Below are 19,115 nucleotides of genomic sequence, written 5' to 3' on the forward strand. Positions count from 1 at the left end.
GAAGTATGGGCAAATGCACCTTGGATAATTACTGCCTAGCAGAGTATTTTTAAAGCAGTCAGCTGAGCTTCTCGTTTATATTTCACTAATTTGCTTACTTGGTAAAAAATCCAGAAACCGAAAAAACCCTGACAAACCCCACATTCATCCTGTAGTTTATCTGAGGTCTCCACTACAGCAAAGCGTTGCTTGCGAGAAGGAAGAGAAGTTTGCAGCAAAATTGTTTTGTAACAGATGTATCGATGGAAAAAGTTACTAACTGGGAGTGTTCTCTCCTCCCGAGTCTCGCCGCTGCTATTAGTGCTGCTCTGTAGGGTGTAGCTTTCCTCTTGGGCTTCTGTGTTTGCTTTACGTGTTGCTTTCCTCTTCCTTTTGGTCAGGAGCCTTTTTACGACCTGGCAAAATAACACTGAGCAGCAGCACCGAATCTGCAGGACAAAAATGAGCCTTTGCCTTAAATATCCCAGAGAGAGATGGAGGTGAGTAGAAAGTGGAGCTGTTTGGGTTGGGGAATTGCTGTTGCTTTGTTGTTCAGAAGTTATTAGCAGCTTGCACATTGGATTTGTTTGGGGTTTTCCCCCCTACTTGGCTTCAACGTTGAGAATTTAACAAAAGTCTGGCATGGAAATATACTGGAGTTGTAACTGCATCCAGGCCTTGGGTAGGGATTACAGAGTTGGTTGGGACAGAAATCCTTTGAGCAGAGTTTCCTGGGCCTTCATGGCAGACCTCAAACACATTTTCCCTCCTCCTTTCCCCTCGTCTCGCAGTGTCTCTGTGTTTCTGATTCCCTGTGCACACACTACACCTAATGAGAGCATTTACCCTGCTCCCATCATCTCCCTGTACCTCATATATAATGCAGAGGTTGTATTTGCTCAGCTGTGTTGAATCCTGCTATAAAAGCAGGGTGCAGAGGGCAGGTTCTGGATGCACAGTGAATCTCTGTAACTAAAAAAATATAGCACCCTCCCTGCTGGAAGTGTCAGTGTGAAACCAGACTTGACAGGGTAAGTGATCCCACTCCATAATCCTATAATGCTGGTGCAGTTTGGTGGTACTGGTGTAAAAGTGGTGCTGAGAGCTAAGCTGGACTTGGAGATAAATTCAAAATGGTGTCTTTAAAGGAAAATTACTCAGTATGGGATTTGATGACATGCAGATCTTTTACTCATAGGGTGGTACACCTGGCAGTTGGGTGGATGAAAATGTTCTTGTGTTGTACAGACAAGACTCCACATGTGAGTCAAAAATAGGCAATGAAAGACTAAATAATCTTGACACTCCTTCCTTCTGTTTTCTAAGTCATCTTTTAAGAATCTTGAAATTTACTGAGATGGAGAGGGGTTTTTTTCTGTACTGTTTAATGAGTATTTCTAATATCAAAGTTTTAGTTTACATTAGTTTTGCATGCATACCTATGATGTGTTGGTCTCCTGCTGCTTTATGCTGGGGTTTGGAGCCAGGTTTCTTGACTCAGCTTCCAGAAAAGAAAACAATGTTATTTCCTCTTTGTTGATAATTCAATCTTATGTCAATTTAAAAGATTTCTAGGAAAATACTGATAGCAAACAATTGCAGGTCAGACATGACAGGGCTGGTTCATATATGAAAGAGAATGAACATTTTCCTAAATTATTTTGTAGAATCAACAAACTTTTTAGATTAGTTTCCTCTTCAGTTCACAGAGAGCAGACACTGTGCTCCCTCAGGTTGTAAAGTACCAGAAAGCAGAGGTGTGCTTTGGTGTGTGAAGGAAATGTGACTTCTGAGGGGACACTGACTCAGCAAGGGTGTTAGAGAGGGACAGCCTTGAACTGGGGATATAAAAATTGTCTTTCTGTTGGTCATTACCTCTGGCTTCTCCCTCCTGGCTCGTGCAGACCCAACGTTCCTTGGGGCAGAGACCTCCCCTGGCTGGGTGTTCACACAGTGCTCTGGCTTTACTCATCCCTTGCCATAGCAGAGAGCTCCCTGAAGCTGATGGAAGATTTTACATGTCAGAACCAGAGTTCACAGCATGACTGCTCACTGGTTTCATGGAAACACTGAGTTTGGCTGCCTTTTTGTTGGCAAAACCAAGCCCAGAGAGCTGAGTCACTGCACACGAAGCAGCAGCTCTAGCTCCCTTGAAAATTTGCTTTCCCAACCTTCCTCTTCCACCAAGGCTACCCAGGACACTTCTCACTGCAGAACTTTGCTTTTCTTATGCTACACTGAGACAAAAGTCACACACTTGGTAACAAGGGAAGAGAGAGAAAGTCCTGTGTCAGGAACAAACCCAGAAGACAGGCCTGGATCATGCTTAAAACCTTGAACCACTGACACAGAGAAAGAAATTAAAAATAACCTGTATGGTTGCTTTCACAACCTGATTTCATGTCAGGGAGTATTTCTGCTACTGGCTTTTCAATTTCTCTTTTCGGACAGATTGAAATGCTGCCCACAGCCTGTGTAAAATCTGGTTTTGGGCACACAGAAATGACCTGTTGCAGTCATGAAAGCCACATCGAGGTACTCAGGGTGATGTGGGACATCACTCTGAGCTCTCAGCAGGAGCACAGACCTTGTATTTCTGCTGTGAGCAGTTCATGCTCACAACTCCCTCTGCTACTGAGTCATTCTAGCTGGCTATTATATATTTCAGACTATTTTAGTAGTTATCCTACTCTGAAAAAAAAATGCAGAATTATGCTAATTGGAGAATCCAGAGGCTAAGAAAAATAGCGTGTGAGGAACAGTACACAAAACAATATCAACCTGTAAAACAAAAATGTGCTGGGGAGTCATTGGAGAGTGAAAAGAAAGAAACACTAGAGCAGCCAACTAGAAAAAAAAAAAAAAAGGCCAGCATAATACTTGATAGTCACAGGAAAATCAAAGATAAAATAAAACTACTTTGAAACCTCTCAACTGGAATATATTTCAGAAGAGCCACCTAGTCTCAAAGAAATCTGTCAGAAAGGTATATTGAATTCCTCAGGCAAATTTGAACAGGAGATATCCTAAAAACAGGGGAAAACTACTTCTATAAGTAATATCTGACATGTCAGAAAGTAAAATACTTTTAAAAGGAAAACATTGGGAATGGACAAAACCTGAATTTGAAAATCTTCCATCCAGTGTTTTACTACCTGCTTCTGAAAATCTGACAGCCATTTAAATTATTTCTCAAGCTCATTTAAGGGAGGGGGAAAAAAAGCTTGCTTTCCCATCCCCTCAATTAGAGAAAAATCATCACATCATTTTATGTTGAGAGTTACTGATGAATGTCGTGTCATATATCAGTGCCTCTGCATCTGACAGGAATCAAAGCAGACACTTTGAAAGGCAAGTGTCTTTGAACTGCTAATTATGCTTAACAAAGAAAGTGTTTCACATGTTGCTTCTTAATGCAATTTCTGCGTTTACCTAAAAGATTTTACTTCCATCTTATTTCTGGACAGCGTGAAATTATGTTGGAGCTAACAGCAATCTATTCATTTCTGATTATACTGTGATGTTTTAAAAAGTGGGGAAAATATCTGGTGTTTCTTGCACAACCAAAAGCTTCTGGAGATTTGTTGAGAAATGCTGGCGAAGTTAATCTCCTGATAGATATGTTTCTCTTTTGGATACATGATATTAAAGGTATCTGTGAAAGTTCAGAGTGTGACCATAGTATTTTAGCTCAATTTCTCTGCCCCCTAGGAATTTCTTCTTCCTTAGCTTTCTCTTTGGAGCCTTATTCTCAAAGCAGTGTAAAATACCCAAACAAAAGCTATGCTCAACCAAATCTTCTCAGACAAGAGCAGTTATCAAACAGGAGAATAAGTTGTAGGGAGAAAAAGATAACAAGTATTGGACCAGCAATTTGGCATTGTCTCTAATTCCACCATATTTAAGTAGTTTGCATAAGGTTCAAAAAAGAAAAAACAAACACACAAACAAAATAAAACCAGCAAAAACCAAACAAACAACCAACACCCAGAATGAAGTGCAGCCCCTCAGAGCCTCAAATCTTTTGACTTACATCCTTCCCTAATCTTGAAGCTTCTAAAGTGATGCCAAAAGGTAAAACTGTACAAGTCCTGGGTCAGGAAGCAAGTGGTGTATATGTGTCTGCTCTGCTCTGCTCTGATCTGCCAGGGAAGAGATTGTTTTGTGTGCTCAACATCAAGCCATATCTTTCAAATTAGGAAGGTTCAGTCTAGGAAAATACTGGAATATGAGGATATGAATAAAGTCCAACTAATGTAGAGAGCTGCTGGAAAGTCAGGTATTAGTGGTAAAACCTGCAGTACCTGATACAAATAAATAAGTTTTAAAGTGTTGCTCTCCATCACTGAAATCATGGATTTTCCTGCTCCTAGCCAAAGCAGGATTATTTTTTAAAACTGTAATATTCTCTGATTTGTATTCCATGAAGTGAAGAAGGGAATGCAGGATTTATGCTAGCTCCTCAAACTGTAAAAGACAATGTAAGCTCAAGAGTATTGCTTCTCATTTTCCTTAAAACTATTTTAAAAAAGCTTTCCATATACAGGCTGAATAAAAATGACAGTCAGGCCGGTTAACTGCTTCAGAATTGCTCCTTTCCATTGCCAGTTTGTCCCACATGCTCCTGTGAAGTATGCAGTTTTAGAAAAATGCTTAAAACATATAAATAGTACAATTCAGTCAATTGCTCTTCATCAGTAAATAAGAGCATTCAGAGGCACTGTCACACAGCAGAGCCTGGGATTAGCTCTGAATTGCCTCTTCTGTGAAATCTTCCTGCTGTTTCCTCGCATCCATTGACAAACATTCTTCCTTTCCACCCACTTCAAGTGCTTACAAGTGTGTTTAGGAGTTCAGCTAACTTGACTGGGATTAAGATGTGGACATTAGATATTAAAAGCAATTTTTAAAATCCATAATGTGCTGGCTGTATCCTTAAATGCTCCTGTCACCCAGGCACTGACTGCTGTGAGTCCTGTGATGAGTAACCTCAATGAGATCACTAATAAAGCACCACCTGAGAGCTGCTCAGGGATTAGTAGATGCCTAATCCCATTTTGTTGCAATTAAGGTCTTAAAGGCAACTGTACAAATACATTAGACCAAAAACCCCAGGAAGCTAAAATTCATCCATGCACATTATCAATAACAGCCTCACAGGCAAATGTTAGCATGTATCTCCCATTTTCCAGTCCTGAGATTCACACGTCCCCAAAGGATCAGTGTGATTCCTGGTGGACTGGTGGGTAATTCAGAAATGCTGGAAATTATTTTGTAAAACAGGTTAGACAAAACAGAGAGAAGCAGTGCAGGTAAATCTGAGCTTGCCATGAGAGAGTAGAAGGACCAAGTGACCTTTGAGGGTCCCAGTCTTTCTTTTCTATGATTTCTCTCCTTTAATGCTTCTGTCTCACTAGCTAGACAGCTGGTCCTGTACTAGTCAACAAATAAGACAAATTATAGAGGATGGCTTAAATGAGGCCAGTTTGGACTCTTTTTCTTTCTTTTCATGAGCAGTCATGAGCTCTGGAGAGCTAACAGGCTCCATGCATGGCCAGTTGTTGTCTGTGTTTTCAGACAACTGAAAAGCTGAAATCTCTCCCAGCAAAAGAAAGGCTGTGCATGCAAACACTATCCATTTCCCAGCTCCTTTTTAGAAAATACTCAGTTGCCAACACTGGTCTGTGATGCTGTTTGTGTGACACATAGTCCTCCATTGCATTAGTATTCCCATCACAGTATTGACTTTTAAGTGAGGGAGTGGTCTTCTTCTGTATGTTTGGAGGCAGAATTTCTAAAAACTACTATAAAAAAATGTCAGTTCCTGACCTTATCCTCCAGCTGAGCCCCGAGAACTTTGGTCTCTTATGAGAGGCTGCTATAAGCATGCTCAAACATGAGCCAGGTTAATGCAGTTATCCCTGAATTCCTGAGTGTGTCCTGGCCTTGCCTGCCTGCAGGACAATAAGCTCCAACATTTCAGGTGTTGAGGCTGCCTGGAAATGATGCAGAACTCATCTGTGTTACTGGTGGCACTGGGAAAAGGAGAAAAGGAGAAAAGGCAGAGGAAATCCCATGCATTCCACTCTCACCCATGCTGGGTGGAATCAGCTGCAGCAGCAATTCCTGGCTCCCTGAATCCTATTCCAGTGCATTTACTGTGTTCAGGAGTTTTGTGAAGAGATTGAAAGTCCTGGATTTACAGCTATATTTGAGAAGGGCCAAGTCCTCATCTGGTTAGGAAACTTTCTTCTCCCCAAGTCAGTCTTTTTCCAATTTACAGTCTCAACTGCACACAGGGGAAACTTAAGATTTATCTGAGTCAGAATACACCTGCATTTTAGTTCTTTCACTGCTGAGAAAAATGTACAGTTGTTCCCATTATTTCAGAAGGGGTTGGTTTGTTGATAGCTTTTTAACATCACCCCCTGGTGTCTTTTTAATTTTTTTGTTTGAAAGGCTCTTATTTTTGGAGCTTAGGAGTCATAATGAATAAAAACCTGTGAATGCAATTCAGTTCAGATCCACGTGTTGAGTCACGGGTTCCTCTTGAGTGTGTGCAGAAGTCAAACCATGTCCTTGTAAGGGGATTGGCAGTAGCTTTGGAAATTCTGTCCTCTTTCCCAGTTTGCAATCGTGAGCTGTACTTCCAGCTCACTTTTTATACGAAAGCAAATAAACATTTTATCTGCAGGCATCAGATATTGTCTTGGTAACAATCCCTGCTGCATAGGAGATAGCTGCATAGGGTGGGAAAGGAGACTCTGAAATATGTTACATGGTCTGAGTGTGTCTCGCACTGTTCATATTCATGCTGCTGTTAGGAGATCTCTCTTTGTCTCTCTCCCATCTCTTACTTGACCCAAACAAAGCCAAACAAGTGTTTCCCACATATCTCTGTCATCCATCATGTACCTACTCTTTTATCATACCTGTGCAGCATTTTCAAAATCAATGCTTACATTTTGTCAGCTGTCATTAAACAGTTTTTCAGCACTCTAAATCCCTTGATTTAGAGACTGCCCAAGCTGGTGAGGTGAACAGAACCAAACCATTTCAGGCACTGCTGGCTCAGTGAGACCCTCAGCTCCATCCCTGAGCTCCTCCTCACTTCGAAGAGCTCACTTTGCCTCTAGGAGTAAATTTCTGACCTTTGCCTCCTTTTACCCATTTGAAATATATGTTTTTGCCATGTAGTAGTGCCCCACAGAGCCAGCCAGGGATTCTTTGTGCTGTCCTGGGGGTACATGTGACCCTCACAGTTTTATCAGCACACCAGACAGAGGCACACCTGTGTTTTCAGCCCCTGTATTAATAAGGTGAACATTATTACACATTTTGTTAAGCCACGAGTACAAGAGCAATCTCAGGCAGTACAACCCAGTCATCCCAGCACAGCCATTGATCCTAATCTAAAGAAAAAGCTGTGCTCAAGCAGGACAGGCGTTCAGGTTTTGATGGCTGCTTCTGTTTACGGGTTTAGGTAAGGAAAAGGTGTTGAAAACAACCTGGAAAAAATTTATAATCGACTTCTGTGGCTTCAGATAGGTCAGATAAACATCGGAGCGAATTTGTTGAGGAAAACAAGCTGCCATTCTGAACAGCTGGAGGCTTAGCCATCCCCAGGGCAAAGTCCATCAAACCCAGAGATGTGGCAAACTGCCAGACAGCTGCATGTGTGTCATTTTGATGGTCACACAGGAATGCCCTCTGGGCAGGAGGGGATTAGTGATAACTCTCTGAAGCCCCAAGTGCCTCATTTTTGATCTTCCTGTGGCAGTATATTTCTTCTTCCATTTTCACTTTGTTCTCAAAGCTTCACTCTTCATTTAAACTCTCTAAGGAAACTCCTTGCAAGGTAGAAGTACATTATCCTTTCAGGAGAAACAGAATCTCTGTCAGATAAATAAATATTGAAATCTGTTTAGCAATGCCCCTCGTGTAGACATCTCATCTTCTTTAAATATTAGTTTAAAAAGCAGCTTTCCTTTATAGAAATTTAATTGCCATAATCCAGATAGCATGGATTATTTCTATAGTGATGTTCTAATGTTCATTTGCAAGAATGGAAGAAAATCTGCCATCCTAACAAATTACTTTTGTCCTTGGATGAAAGAGGCAGCAAAGACAGTGCCCCTGGCTGAGTGGAGACAAGAGATAGATATCCACAATGTTCTGTATGTGAAGTCTAGTGTTGGAGATGTTAATAACATTCAGTTTAACTCCTACAAAATTAAAACTAAAGCTTAATACTCATTTCCAAGCAGAAGCCTACTTGGAAATAGACTGACTTGGTGTTTTAAAAGATGTCAAAGATTAGCTCTTCATAATGACCTGGGAGATGTGGATCCAAGTAATGATGTCTGGGTATTTATTCAAATGCCTCTTCTCAAAGCTGCCCATTGCAGGTAACTTTGTCCAATACACATGAAGCTCTTACAAGCAGAAATGCCCTTCACCTACTCTGAATCTGTCCATGAAAAGGGGTGGAATGAGCCCTAAATCCTAGTCCAGCAGTCTAATGTAAGACTTAAGAGCAGCTGTGTGAGAAACAAGATTTGGTGGACACTGTTCTTAACTACAGTTAAACTCAGTGTGCAAACCCATGTGCAGATGATAACACCAACCAGCCCAGACACTATTTCTACATCACCCTCCTCCTTTTCCAAAGCAGGGGTTTAGGGCTAAAACTGGGGGTGTGGAAAGATTTAGTTTCATTCATCAGGCTTGATACAGGTACAGGGCACAGTCACCACGCTTCCTTATTTGTGGATTATTTCTATTCCATCCAGCCCTTACTGGTGTCTGTGAAGAAGGCAAAGACTGTTCCATAGCACATCTAAGCCAAAGTGAGAAAGTAACATCTGCTAACATATTTGCAAGAACTGTTGTGAATTTGCACAAATATTATTTGTGAGGAACAAAAGGAGATTAGCATCTAACTGGCTCTCAGTAGAGTCACCTTCAGACTAGTCAGGCACAGTCCTACTTAATCTGCCTGCATTTCCAGAGCACTGATCACTATGTATCTTTGCATCATGGCCATCCATCACACCACCAGCTTCTCATCTAAATACTGCCAGCAGCACTGTGAGCAGCCCAGCGCTAACACTCCCTCCTTCTCCTTCTGCATCTTATTATTGAAGTTGCTGCTGGCAAAGGGAAGTGGCTGTGTCCACAGTGACATTAGCAGAACTGTCAGCTTAATCAATGCTGATCCTTTCCCCCTCATTCCTTCTTCTCTGCCCCTGTTCTCCTTTCTGAGGCAGCAGAAAATCCATATAAATTCACCACTGTGCACAGCCATCTGGAAATCCTGCTGGTGTTCCATGAAAACTTTTTGGTGAACTGTCTGTGTCCAACTCCACATGCTACATCCCCCAAGAGGAGCCACTGCCAGGACTCCTAGAGGCCATGCTTCCCCTGGATAGCAGGAGCATCCCAGGGAGCAGTCAGAGCAAGGATCACAGGGCAAACTGTCAGTCAGCTGGAACTGGATTTCACATAACAAACCATTAATAATGTAATTGGAGAGGGAGCATCATGGCAAAGATAGCCATTCTTGGAAAACTAGCATTTCAAAAGTTTCAGCATCCATACAGTAGACATGGTCTGCCACTAGAGATGTGTTCACTATACCGTTAATAGTTATTACCTATAAACTTGCTCTCTTCCACTGTGTCACCATGGCTTCTCTGACATAAATTTTCCTTGACTGTTTTGCAAAGAAGATCAAGTACCATGTTATTGAGCTGGTTTTCCCTAAGTCTTTGGGAGTCAGAGAAGGAAAGGTTTGTTTCTTCCCTCTCATGACAGAATAACCCCCTCCAAGCAGCACTGCAGTTCTAGCATATTACTGCATTTCTGGAGGAGTAATTCCACCTGGTCAATGTTCCCACCAGCCCAGCTGTGGAGAGCTGGTTGTTTAACATCTCTAGATTGCAGTGATATGATCCTAATCAACTCCTCTCTCAGTTTTCAAATCTCACTGAAAACCATACCTTGTCTTCCTCAGCAGTGCTGCTTAATTTTCCTGTTCCACTGAGCTATTATTTAATTCATTGGCAGTCATGACTGGAACACAGTTTATAGGATTGACCTGGGACCACAGCCCAGGGCTGAGCAGTCCTACAAGCTTGGACAAAGCACTGTGCCCCTGTTTCCTCATCTTTGACATAAGAGTAATGTTTCTGCTGCCAAGGGAGGCTGGAATAATTATGTTTCAGGAATATTCAATGCTAAACACTTCTACCAGTCTATTTATCATGTTTTTAGAGTAATAGCTTGCAGGAATAAGGGATTAGAGAATAGCCCTGTAGTTACAGGGTAGGGTTGGAGTACAGGAGACCTGACCTCTGCTCCTGGCTCTTAGGAAATGGGAGAAACTCTAGGCAAGGTTCAGTCTTCAAACCTCCACCTTTAAGATGAGAAATACAACCTTTCCCTCTATGGAGGCTAAATAATTCCTACTTGTGAGTTTGCAAAGAGAATAGTTACTGTCAATTTTTAAGTGAATTGCCACTTGTACAGTTCCAATATGGATTCAGTTTATAAATAAAGGACAAGAAGAAATAGCTGCAGTTAGGAGAGTCTTTGCAGCACTTGGTCAAAGTCTGCTTCTTGTGTTAATGGAACCTTGCACACCAGAATTAATTCAATGAGGGAAATGTCTCTCACATCCAGTGCTGACTTCAATAGTCATTCATGACATTGAGCAAGACAGCTATTACTGTGTCCCTTCCACTGAAAATGAGGAGCACACCGTCAGACCCAATACCCACTGAAAAACCAGATAAGGCTGCTTACAGTCTGGAAAACCAGCTGACATGCCTTGTGGATTTCCCTGTTAGCATGGTTTCCAGACAAGCCTCTCTACCACAGTTCAAAGAGTTAAAGACAGGCCATGCCTGATCTCCCACAGAAGTTTTGAAGGAGGCTGCACAAGCCCAGCAGGTATGATTAATGCCAAGTGGTGTGTGCAGGCAGAGCTCATCCCACTGCCTCCCACTTGCCAGCCCACCTGCTGCCCACCAGCTGCTCCAGCTGCTGCTGAAACTCCACTCCAAATGCTCTCGCTCCGCTTCTTTCAGTGCTCCTGAGGAAACACTCAGTTCATCTGCTCTTTAAGCAATTAATGGGCTCCAGGAAGCATCTGGTGAGCAGGGGCTCTGCATGGTCCCTAATTTGCAGCAGCTCACCCCCTGTGGCCCACGTGTGCTCTGGCCTTATGGCCAGTGCCTGACCAACGGGTGCAAACCAAATGCTGTGGAGCTGCCCTGACACACACCAGCTGGCTACTTGCCTTTATCAATTTTCATAGGTTTGATAACATGCACACTCATGCTGATTTATTAGCATTGGGGAAGTTACTCCCAGAACTGACCCCTCTGCAGAGCAGTGCCTGGGCATGCACTGGACTTGCTTTTTTTGCAATTACGCAGCTTCCTCTGTGGAGAGCATCTTCCTTAAGTCCTCTTCATCCTCTCTCTAGATAAATATTTTAGACTTAGAACAGAATGGTTTTTCTATTTTCCCCCAAAAGTTAAGAAAAGCTGCAGTGGCAAAGATGTTCATTTGAGGATAGCAGCTAAATGCTGGACAGGAAAATTTTGGATGATGAAAAATGTGCCTTGGTAACCTAGTTGGACAAGAAGATGGGATTGAGCCATCTCTCTTCTTCCAGAAATGGAAACCCAGTCACAGAGCTCAGCATTTTTTAGTCTTAGAAGTTAATTAGAGAGTAGAAATCAAAATTCTACTAGTTTTATCCCTTTGACAGTCAGAGTAAATCGTTCCCTGCAGTATGCTGCTCTCAAGAGCAAGCAAGAGGGTTCTCAATGGTGGTGGTCAAGTAGGAGACAAAGCAACAGTCTTAGATATTCCTGGGTCTGGTATGGAAGGCAGGAACGATCCTGAGATGCAGGAGGGTTGGGTCCATTTTTCTTTGACCCCAAATCCTCTGGGACACTGGGAAAACTCTGGGACACTCTCTGCCAGAGCCCTGCAGCTTTGTGGGTGCTCCCTGGGACCCGAGAGCTCCTCTCTGCAGCCCCCTGTGCCCCCCTGGGCAGGGCTGTCCCTGGAATCCACCTCTAGGTGCTGCTATACTACCAGCTATGGATTTCCCGGCAGGAAAATCGGGAAAGGGATGGCAGCAACTTCCTCATGTTGCAGGAGGAAACTGCAGCAGTTCTGGATCACCAGAATGTGCCTTTTTTAAAAGCATCGTGTCAATTCTTTTGTGAACAAGCACACCGGGCACAGTTGTCCTTCCATATGTCCTGCAGGGATTGCGGTAGAGGGGACAAGCCTGACATCACCTTCTGCATCATATTTTGACCGAGGGACAGCTGTGGTTTAGTTTTTCACACAAAGGACAAAGAAGAGGTTAAACTGAGCTGTGGCATTGTCTGGATAGGAGTTAACCCTGCGAGGTCAAGAGCAAGGACATAAGTGATTTGTCACAGACAAATTCTGGAGGGTGAGGTTTAAGGCTTCAGGCACTAGCAAATTAGCATTTTGCCTAATTAGATATTGATCACTATCACAAGCATGTCATGACCACTGTAAGCTTACCACAATGTGATGGAAAATTAGAACATGTACCAGAAAGCACATTAATTCCTTCTCCTCCAGGAACTTTACATTTAGCCAATCTGCAAGTCCTATCCTGCTGTTTTCTAAACGAGTGACAAATATTCCCTTTTTTCCCAAGGGCAACCTCAGTTTTCCCCTTTACTGCCATACAATGATTTTCACCTTGCATTAAGAAAGGTGTTTTTCTTCCTTTCCTGATGCCCCAAGGTACACAAATATAAGGTGTTCCACACCCACCTGATCCCATGCCAGCTGTGACAGCAGAGGAAGAGAATTTTGTCTCCCTACCAATACAGAGATGTATTAACTGTGTTTTCCTCTGCGTGCCCCATGCTGTGCAGGACATAGCATGAGTTCTTTGTGGCCAGATGAACCCTCAACACCATCCCACAAATATGCTGTGAGCATTGGAACAGAGGATAACAAACCTCCCTGTCCTTGGGTAATGAGAACCATCAAAGTTCAGGTTTCACTCCTGGTAGTTCCTGTACACTTACATAAGTGGTTTATTCCTATATGTACTGCAGAGAGAAAGAAGAAAGAAGATTGTGCAACTTATAAGTTTACCCTGGTTCAGCTGGTCTGCAGGACCTCTCTGAAAGTGCCCACAGGAGACTGCATTTCCTTTGAAATATTAATCTCAGCTTAGGGCAGGAATGGTGCGTGATCAGACACAACCCTTGGAGAACAGCTCTCTAATTTTTCCATCTGGGAGCTCTCCTCTCAAGAAATGCATTTAATGGCTATATGTGATCTCTGGTGGTTTTTGTGTGCTGGAATGTGAGGGTTCTGTGGTGCTGCTCAAAGAATGGGCAGGTCTCAGGCATGCCGTGAGGGTTAGTGGGGTGGCAGAGAGCTGTGTTAGGGTGCAGGGATGGGAGCAATTGGAAAGGCTCTTCTGGAGCATAGTCCAACACAGGTGATCCTAGGAGACACAGGAGGCAACATCTCAGGCAAGGAAAAGCCTTGTTAACCTCGGGATGTTTAGCTTTGGCCACTTCAATGTGTAGAAAACTGTCCCTGGCAGGAACCACACAGCTGCAGCAGTGTCCAGGCATTCCAGCAGGAATTTCAACCTGTGGATGAGAGGTCCTGAGCAGATACAGAGCCCAGCTCTGCATGGAGATGAACCTACAAAAGAATGGCTCCGACCACTGCTCTGCCCCATCAAACCATGTCCTAAACAAGCAATGGTGCTTGCCAAACAGCAGGGAGCAGAGGTGCTTTACAGCCTACACCTCAGGCTGTGCCACCTCCCTGACACAGCTCTGGACAGCTTCCCTGCACCTGCTGGAGAGCAGAGATCCCTATTTCTCATTTGTCTGTAATGAATGATAACGTTTGCCCTGAGTCCTTCACGCAGCTGAGATGGAAGGTGAGCACTGGCTGTGGTACCTGAGCTCTCTCCTGCTGCCTGAGCTCGGGCACTGTTTGGGAGCTGAAACTTTGTTCCCCACAGCCAGTGACAGCTCCCACAACCTGCACACCACCCCACGGCAGCTTGAGTCTTCAGGATAAGCAGCTCCCACACCAAAGTGTGTTTTGTAGCACTTTCCCTGCAGCCTAATTCAGAGCCATGCTGTTACCCTGCCTTTGCCAGCCCCCTCATTCCTGTGCCGTTTCACATAGCCGATGGCAAACTTCCCATCTGTGTGAACACACAGCCTCCAGGCAAAGCTGTCAGCAAAGTGCTGCTTCCTGGTGCTAAGCAGGGAAAGGCATCTGGGGAATTCGGACCTGATGCCAAAGGTCTCAAAGCCTGCAGAGACATTATTGCCCCCACAATATTCTGCTGTCCCTAGATGGGCACTGCTGCACTGACCGACCCAGCTGCCATCTCTGCCCAGGCATGGAGCTCCTCCTGATCAATACACAGACAGGCTTCCCAAATATTATATTGGATAGATTCAATCTTGACTTCTTACCTATCAGCCAGATCCTCACCCTTCCCCCTGTGTGCACACACACATACCACAGCTTCTTTCCATTGGGAACTGGAGTGTTATTTCTAATTTTCATGGTATTTGTTGATCCTGCTGCAGGTGTTTGGGGTTTGAGTGAAGAGAGAAGGCAATTTATGCTTTTCAACACTGGAGTAGGATGTGTCTGTGGGTATGCTCTGCTTCTAAGGCAGCGTTACTGATATTTGGGTGGCTTTTTGGTTTTTTTCTGGAAAAGAGCGGGTGCCAAACCTCGTCTTCTTAAGCACTACAGGCATTATCTCTTGCTCTGTTTCACAGTTCCTCCTGTAATTAGCTTTTACATTAGAGCTCAGAGTCCATTTTCTATGTCAGACAATGCCTCAGCAAATTTTGGCTAAAGATTGAGGATTGGTATCAGTGGGAATTGAGCCAGAATTTATAGCAGAAACACAGGTTCCATTTTTCACTGAATTATATCTTAGCAAATGTCAGCGGGTGTGATAATTACTTGCTGGATGAAATATACTTTTTTAATCATATCATTTGTTCCAAAACACTGTTTCTGTTATTTTCTCCAAGGGTTGTTTATTAATGACACCACACAAGCTGAGAAACTGGGACCTTTCCCTTCCAGCCTTTAAGAGGAATGAAGTGCTGTGCTTGTGGTTCGTAACTCAGACTGACTTCAAGCTTCCCTAAAACACAGATACAATTATCTGCTTTTATTGCAGCAGATGCTCTTACAAGACCTCCTGTGACTCTGTGTTACTTGTGGCCAATGATTGCCTTGAGCTACACAGTGCAATAATCAGAGGAAGGAAGGGCTGCTGGCAAAGCCCAGGCTGCTGAGCAAACCCAGGCTGTCCCCAAGTGCTGGTGGCAACCCAGCACCTCACATGGATGACCTGGAATCCAGCAAGGCAGAACCTGCTCGTAGCTGACTGAAGCTTCCCTGTAGCTGGAAAACACTTCCAGTCAAGAACAATCACTGCTAAAAATGGATTGAGGTCAGCTTTTTCAATGCTTTCTCTCAGGTAGGACATTCAGTGATTTGTCCTAGGCTGGGAGAACACTTTCTCTGCCCAGTGTGGACAGGCAGCTTCCTTAATCAAGGGTCCCCTCATGTCACACATGTCACAGCTGTCTTTCTGGCCCCTCTGTGCTCTGCATTCCCATCTCAGCTTTACTTTTGATTTCATTGATCCTTAAAATCCCTCTCAGCATAAAAATCTAACAGTTGCCACCATGACAGGGTGACATCCATGTCCATCTCAGTCAGAGGCAGCTGCATCCTGCTTTAATTTCTTCCTCCCCCACTCCCTCTTCTTTCTCTCCTCTTTTCCCCTCTCCACAACTGAGGATGGCCTCACACAACACAGAGGTTCAGTTCAGGAGAACTAAGGGAAAAAGATCCAATGCACATCAGCCTTTTTTACTGTAAGTGAGGCATCTATTCATATGACAAATTCCTCATTTTCTGAGGACAGACACTATATTCAGCATGAGGAGGAACATTCCCTGTGGACATGAAGTAGACTGGGGAATCCACCACATACATTTTAGGCTCTCAGACCCTGTTAGGGTCTAGCATTAACTGTGCTGGTTCGCCCAGCCTGTTAAAAGTGATGTAAAACAGACACTGTGCCACCTGTCAGTCACAGATAGTTTCTGTCATTTGCCTGAGATCCAAACATATGTAATACGGGGGTTGATTATGCCTCAACATGTTTTCTAACAAATTATTTCTTAGAAATGAGGCACTAAACAAACGGGAATTATAATGAAACAAGACAACAATGATAATGCCATTGTATTATTATGGAGTAATGATGGGGCTAGATCAGATAATGAAGGTGTAAAATGGATAAACTCTAATACCCATAATAAATTCTAGGACATTGAAAACTGCATGATATCAACAAATAAACAGATCATAACATTAACAACCTCATAGAAAAAGAAAAATATTTAAAATGCTAGTCGTTGAAGGAACGTGTTCCAAAATGCAGAAACCTCTACAGGACCACATAAAATGGATAATTGCAACATGAAAAATAATCAGAGCAATTCTCCTACTAGTCCTCAGCTTCTTGGCTTACACTGGTATCTCACAAAGCACCTTTTGCTCTTTAGTTTCATCCTCACACGTGCAATGGGGGTGACAACTGCTAAAGATAAGAGTGACTTTAATTCCCATGGCTCTGGCATTAGCAAATTCTCTGCAGATCCCCCTGCCTGACAGGCAGGAAACTTTGTTATAACAAATGTGTTATACTGCTTAAAATCCCCATGTTTTATAGTGACGGGGAGAAAGAAAAGGATATTCTGTGCCAGAGTCACAGGGGAGGATGTGGAGCACAGAGGATGGGGACAGCATTGCTGCTGCTTTGCCCACTTTCCCCTCTCTCACCAGCACGGGATGGAGGCAGCAGAGGTGACAGTGGTGACAATGTGATGGAAGCAGCAGAGGTGACAGTGGTGACAGTGTGATGGAAGCAGCAGAGGTGACAGGACAGCAACCTGCAGCCACCTCTGCTGCAGCACCACTTGGATCACTTCCAGCCCACTGGCTCCAAGAGAAAGGGATGGATAATCTTTCTTAACCATCCAATCCCCACCTCAGAGTTCAATGTTTGGCCAAAATTAAACCAACAAATCTGCTGAGGTGCATCAGCCCCGAATTTAGCAATATATTGTAATAAGCTGTAACAGCTCTGCAGAGTCCCTCTGGATGTCACCAGGGATAAAGAGCAAGGGAGCAAAACCAGATATCTGTCAGCATTAGCAAACTAATAACAGTGTCTCACAGAAGGCAGGGCTGTGACTTATCCCTCTCCTTCAGAGCTTCCTCATCATTTTGCAGCAAGGGAGCTGAGGCACAGCAGTGCTGTTGGTAAGAGATTCCTTTAGCCATAAGGTCATCCTCCAGGAACAGCTGCCCCTGCAAGAGGGCAGCCCAGATCAATGCCCTGAAACCAGAGCCAGCCACAGGGAGGTTCCTTCAGCCCTCTCCTCCTGAAAGAGCAGTCAAAATTCTCCCTGCTGTCACGTTGGGCTTAGCTTTGCAGCAGATGTGGTATGTTTGCAAGTGATAGCCGTTCCTGTCATATACTGAAATTAATTTCTCAAACAAAAATCTGCTTTATTGGGAATGAAAATGAGCAGCAGACCCATCAACACAAGCACGAGTGTGTGGCCAGCAGGACAGCAACAACATTTGTGATAAAGCAGCCTTTCCCACTGTTCCCTTCCTCCACATATGATAATTTAGTTATGGTGCCATTTTTCCAAGACAACTAAGTGCACATATTTTTCTTTTTCGAGTTGACTGCTGCGGAGTGGCTACACTTGAGAAAATTAGTTTCTATCATTTTAATAATCTAATTTTCATAAACCTTTTAACGCAAAAACAAAAACTACTTAACGCACAGCAAGATAATTAATATTGAAAATAGACTCTGCAGGGGAACTGTAGTACCTGCTGCCTTGCATTAGGCTCCCAGAATAATGAATTAGCCAGGAACTTTAAGTAAGTTTGTAGGAACAACATAAACAGTACCAACACAAACCCCACTTCCACTTGCTTTAGACAGATCTCATCAAGAGGGTACTTAATATGTTGATAGCCTGACTTTGAGAATAACTTCACTGGTGTCCCTGCTGGAAATGCAGTGACTCTTAAAAAACAAAATCATTAATATTCAGAATTACCACTTTAGATGTGACAGAAAAAAATGAAATGGTTTACATGGCCTGAAGAAGAGAATTTGCCTTTTCCCTTACCCCACCAAGCCATAACTGAGTGAGGCAAGGTTTTGCAGGTGGAACATGGAATGGGACAGACTAGTTTAGCTCTGCTCCCCACAACAACTGCCCTGTTTGACCCAGGGGCCCAGGAGGAGGCTCTCTGCTGCCCTGAGTGAGTGGTAAAGCTGGATATTCCCTTTTTTTGGCAAACAGTAAGTTTGTTTTGGGTTTGGATGGTTGCTTTTTAGGGTTTTTTTTTTTCATAGAGCGTGGGGAGAGATAGCAACTAATCCTTTCTGCTGAACACATCTACCCTGAAGCAATGTCACACAACTCATTAATGCTGAGAACCAGGCACTGCCAGCAGAGACTGAAAGGACCCTTAAATGCCAAAAATAATGTGTGTACTTATAGAGCGCTTAACACCTTCAAAATACTATACAAATATTAGCTAATTATTTAAGGAACTAATTATTTGAGGAACTAATTACCGACAGCAGGAGGTTTACAGCTTTTTCTGAGCATCAGGTGTAGGTCAGGGATCCTTTGAAGGACCCTGATGAACTTGCTGGGACTGCTGCTTGCTCTGGGGGCTTCATGGCTGATGTTTTGTGTGGGAACCCAACTTTAGCTTGTCCAGCTCATGGGAGGATGCTCAGCTTAGGGCAACCCAGTGACAATGGTCCCTGACCTGACCCAGCCCCTGCACCCATCATTCACAAGGGACCATTTCCAGAAATGCCCCCTCCAATCTCTCTGGCAGCCAGGATGCACCACCTGCATGACTAATAAGTGTGCACGAAAAGTTTGTTATCTGCCACAGTTACAGTCGCTTCACAAGGGACTGCTCAGAGATGTGAGGTTAAAATC

The 19,115-nt window shown here is 43.5% G+C and overlaps 1 protein-coding gene across 3 annotated transcripts in view; it reads left to right on the forward strand.

Moving 5' to 3' along the window:
• The first annotated feature begins 313 nt into the window (after window positions 1-313).
• Window positions 314-19,115, forward strand: part of LOC146433120 (calcium-activated potassium channel subunit beta-2) — a 131,754-nt gene continuing 112,952 nt past the window's right edge. For 2 of the 3 annotated variants that reach the window (XM_085069070.1, XM_085069071.1), the window contains exon 1: window positions 314-479. In XM_085069070.1, the coding sequence (XP_084925196.1) occupies window positions 442-479 (38 nt within the window). In that variant the 5' untranslated portion in view covers window positions 314-441. The remainder of the gene's footprint in view (window positions 480-19,115) is intronic. The other variant, XM_085069068.1, reaches the window with a different exon arrangement.

Source organism: Lichenostomus cassidix, chromosome 9 (genome assembly GCF_008360975.1).
Source record: "Lichenostomus cassidix isolate B80296 chromosome 9, HeHo_3.0, whole genome shotgun sequence".
NCBI classification, from domain to species: Eukaryota; Metazoa; Chordata; class Aves; order Passeriformes; family Meliphagidae; genus Lichenostomus; species Lichenostomus cassidix.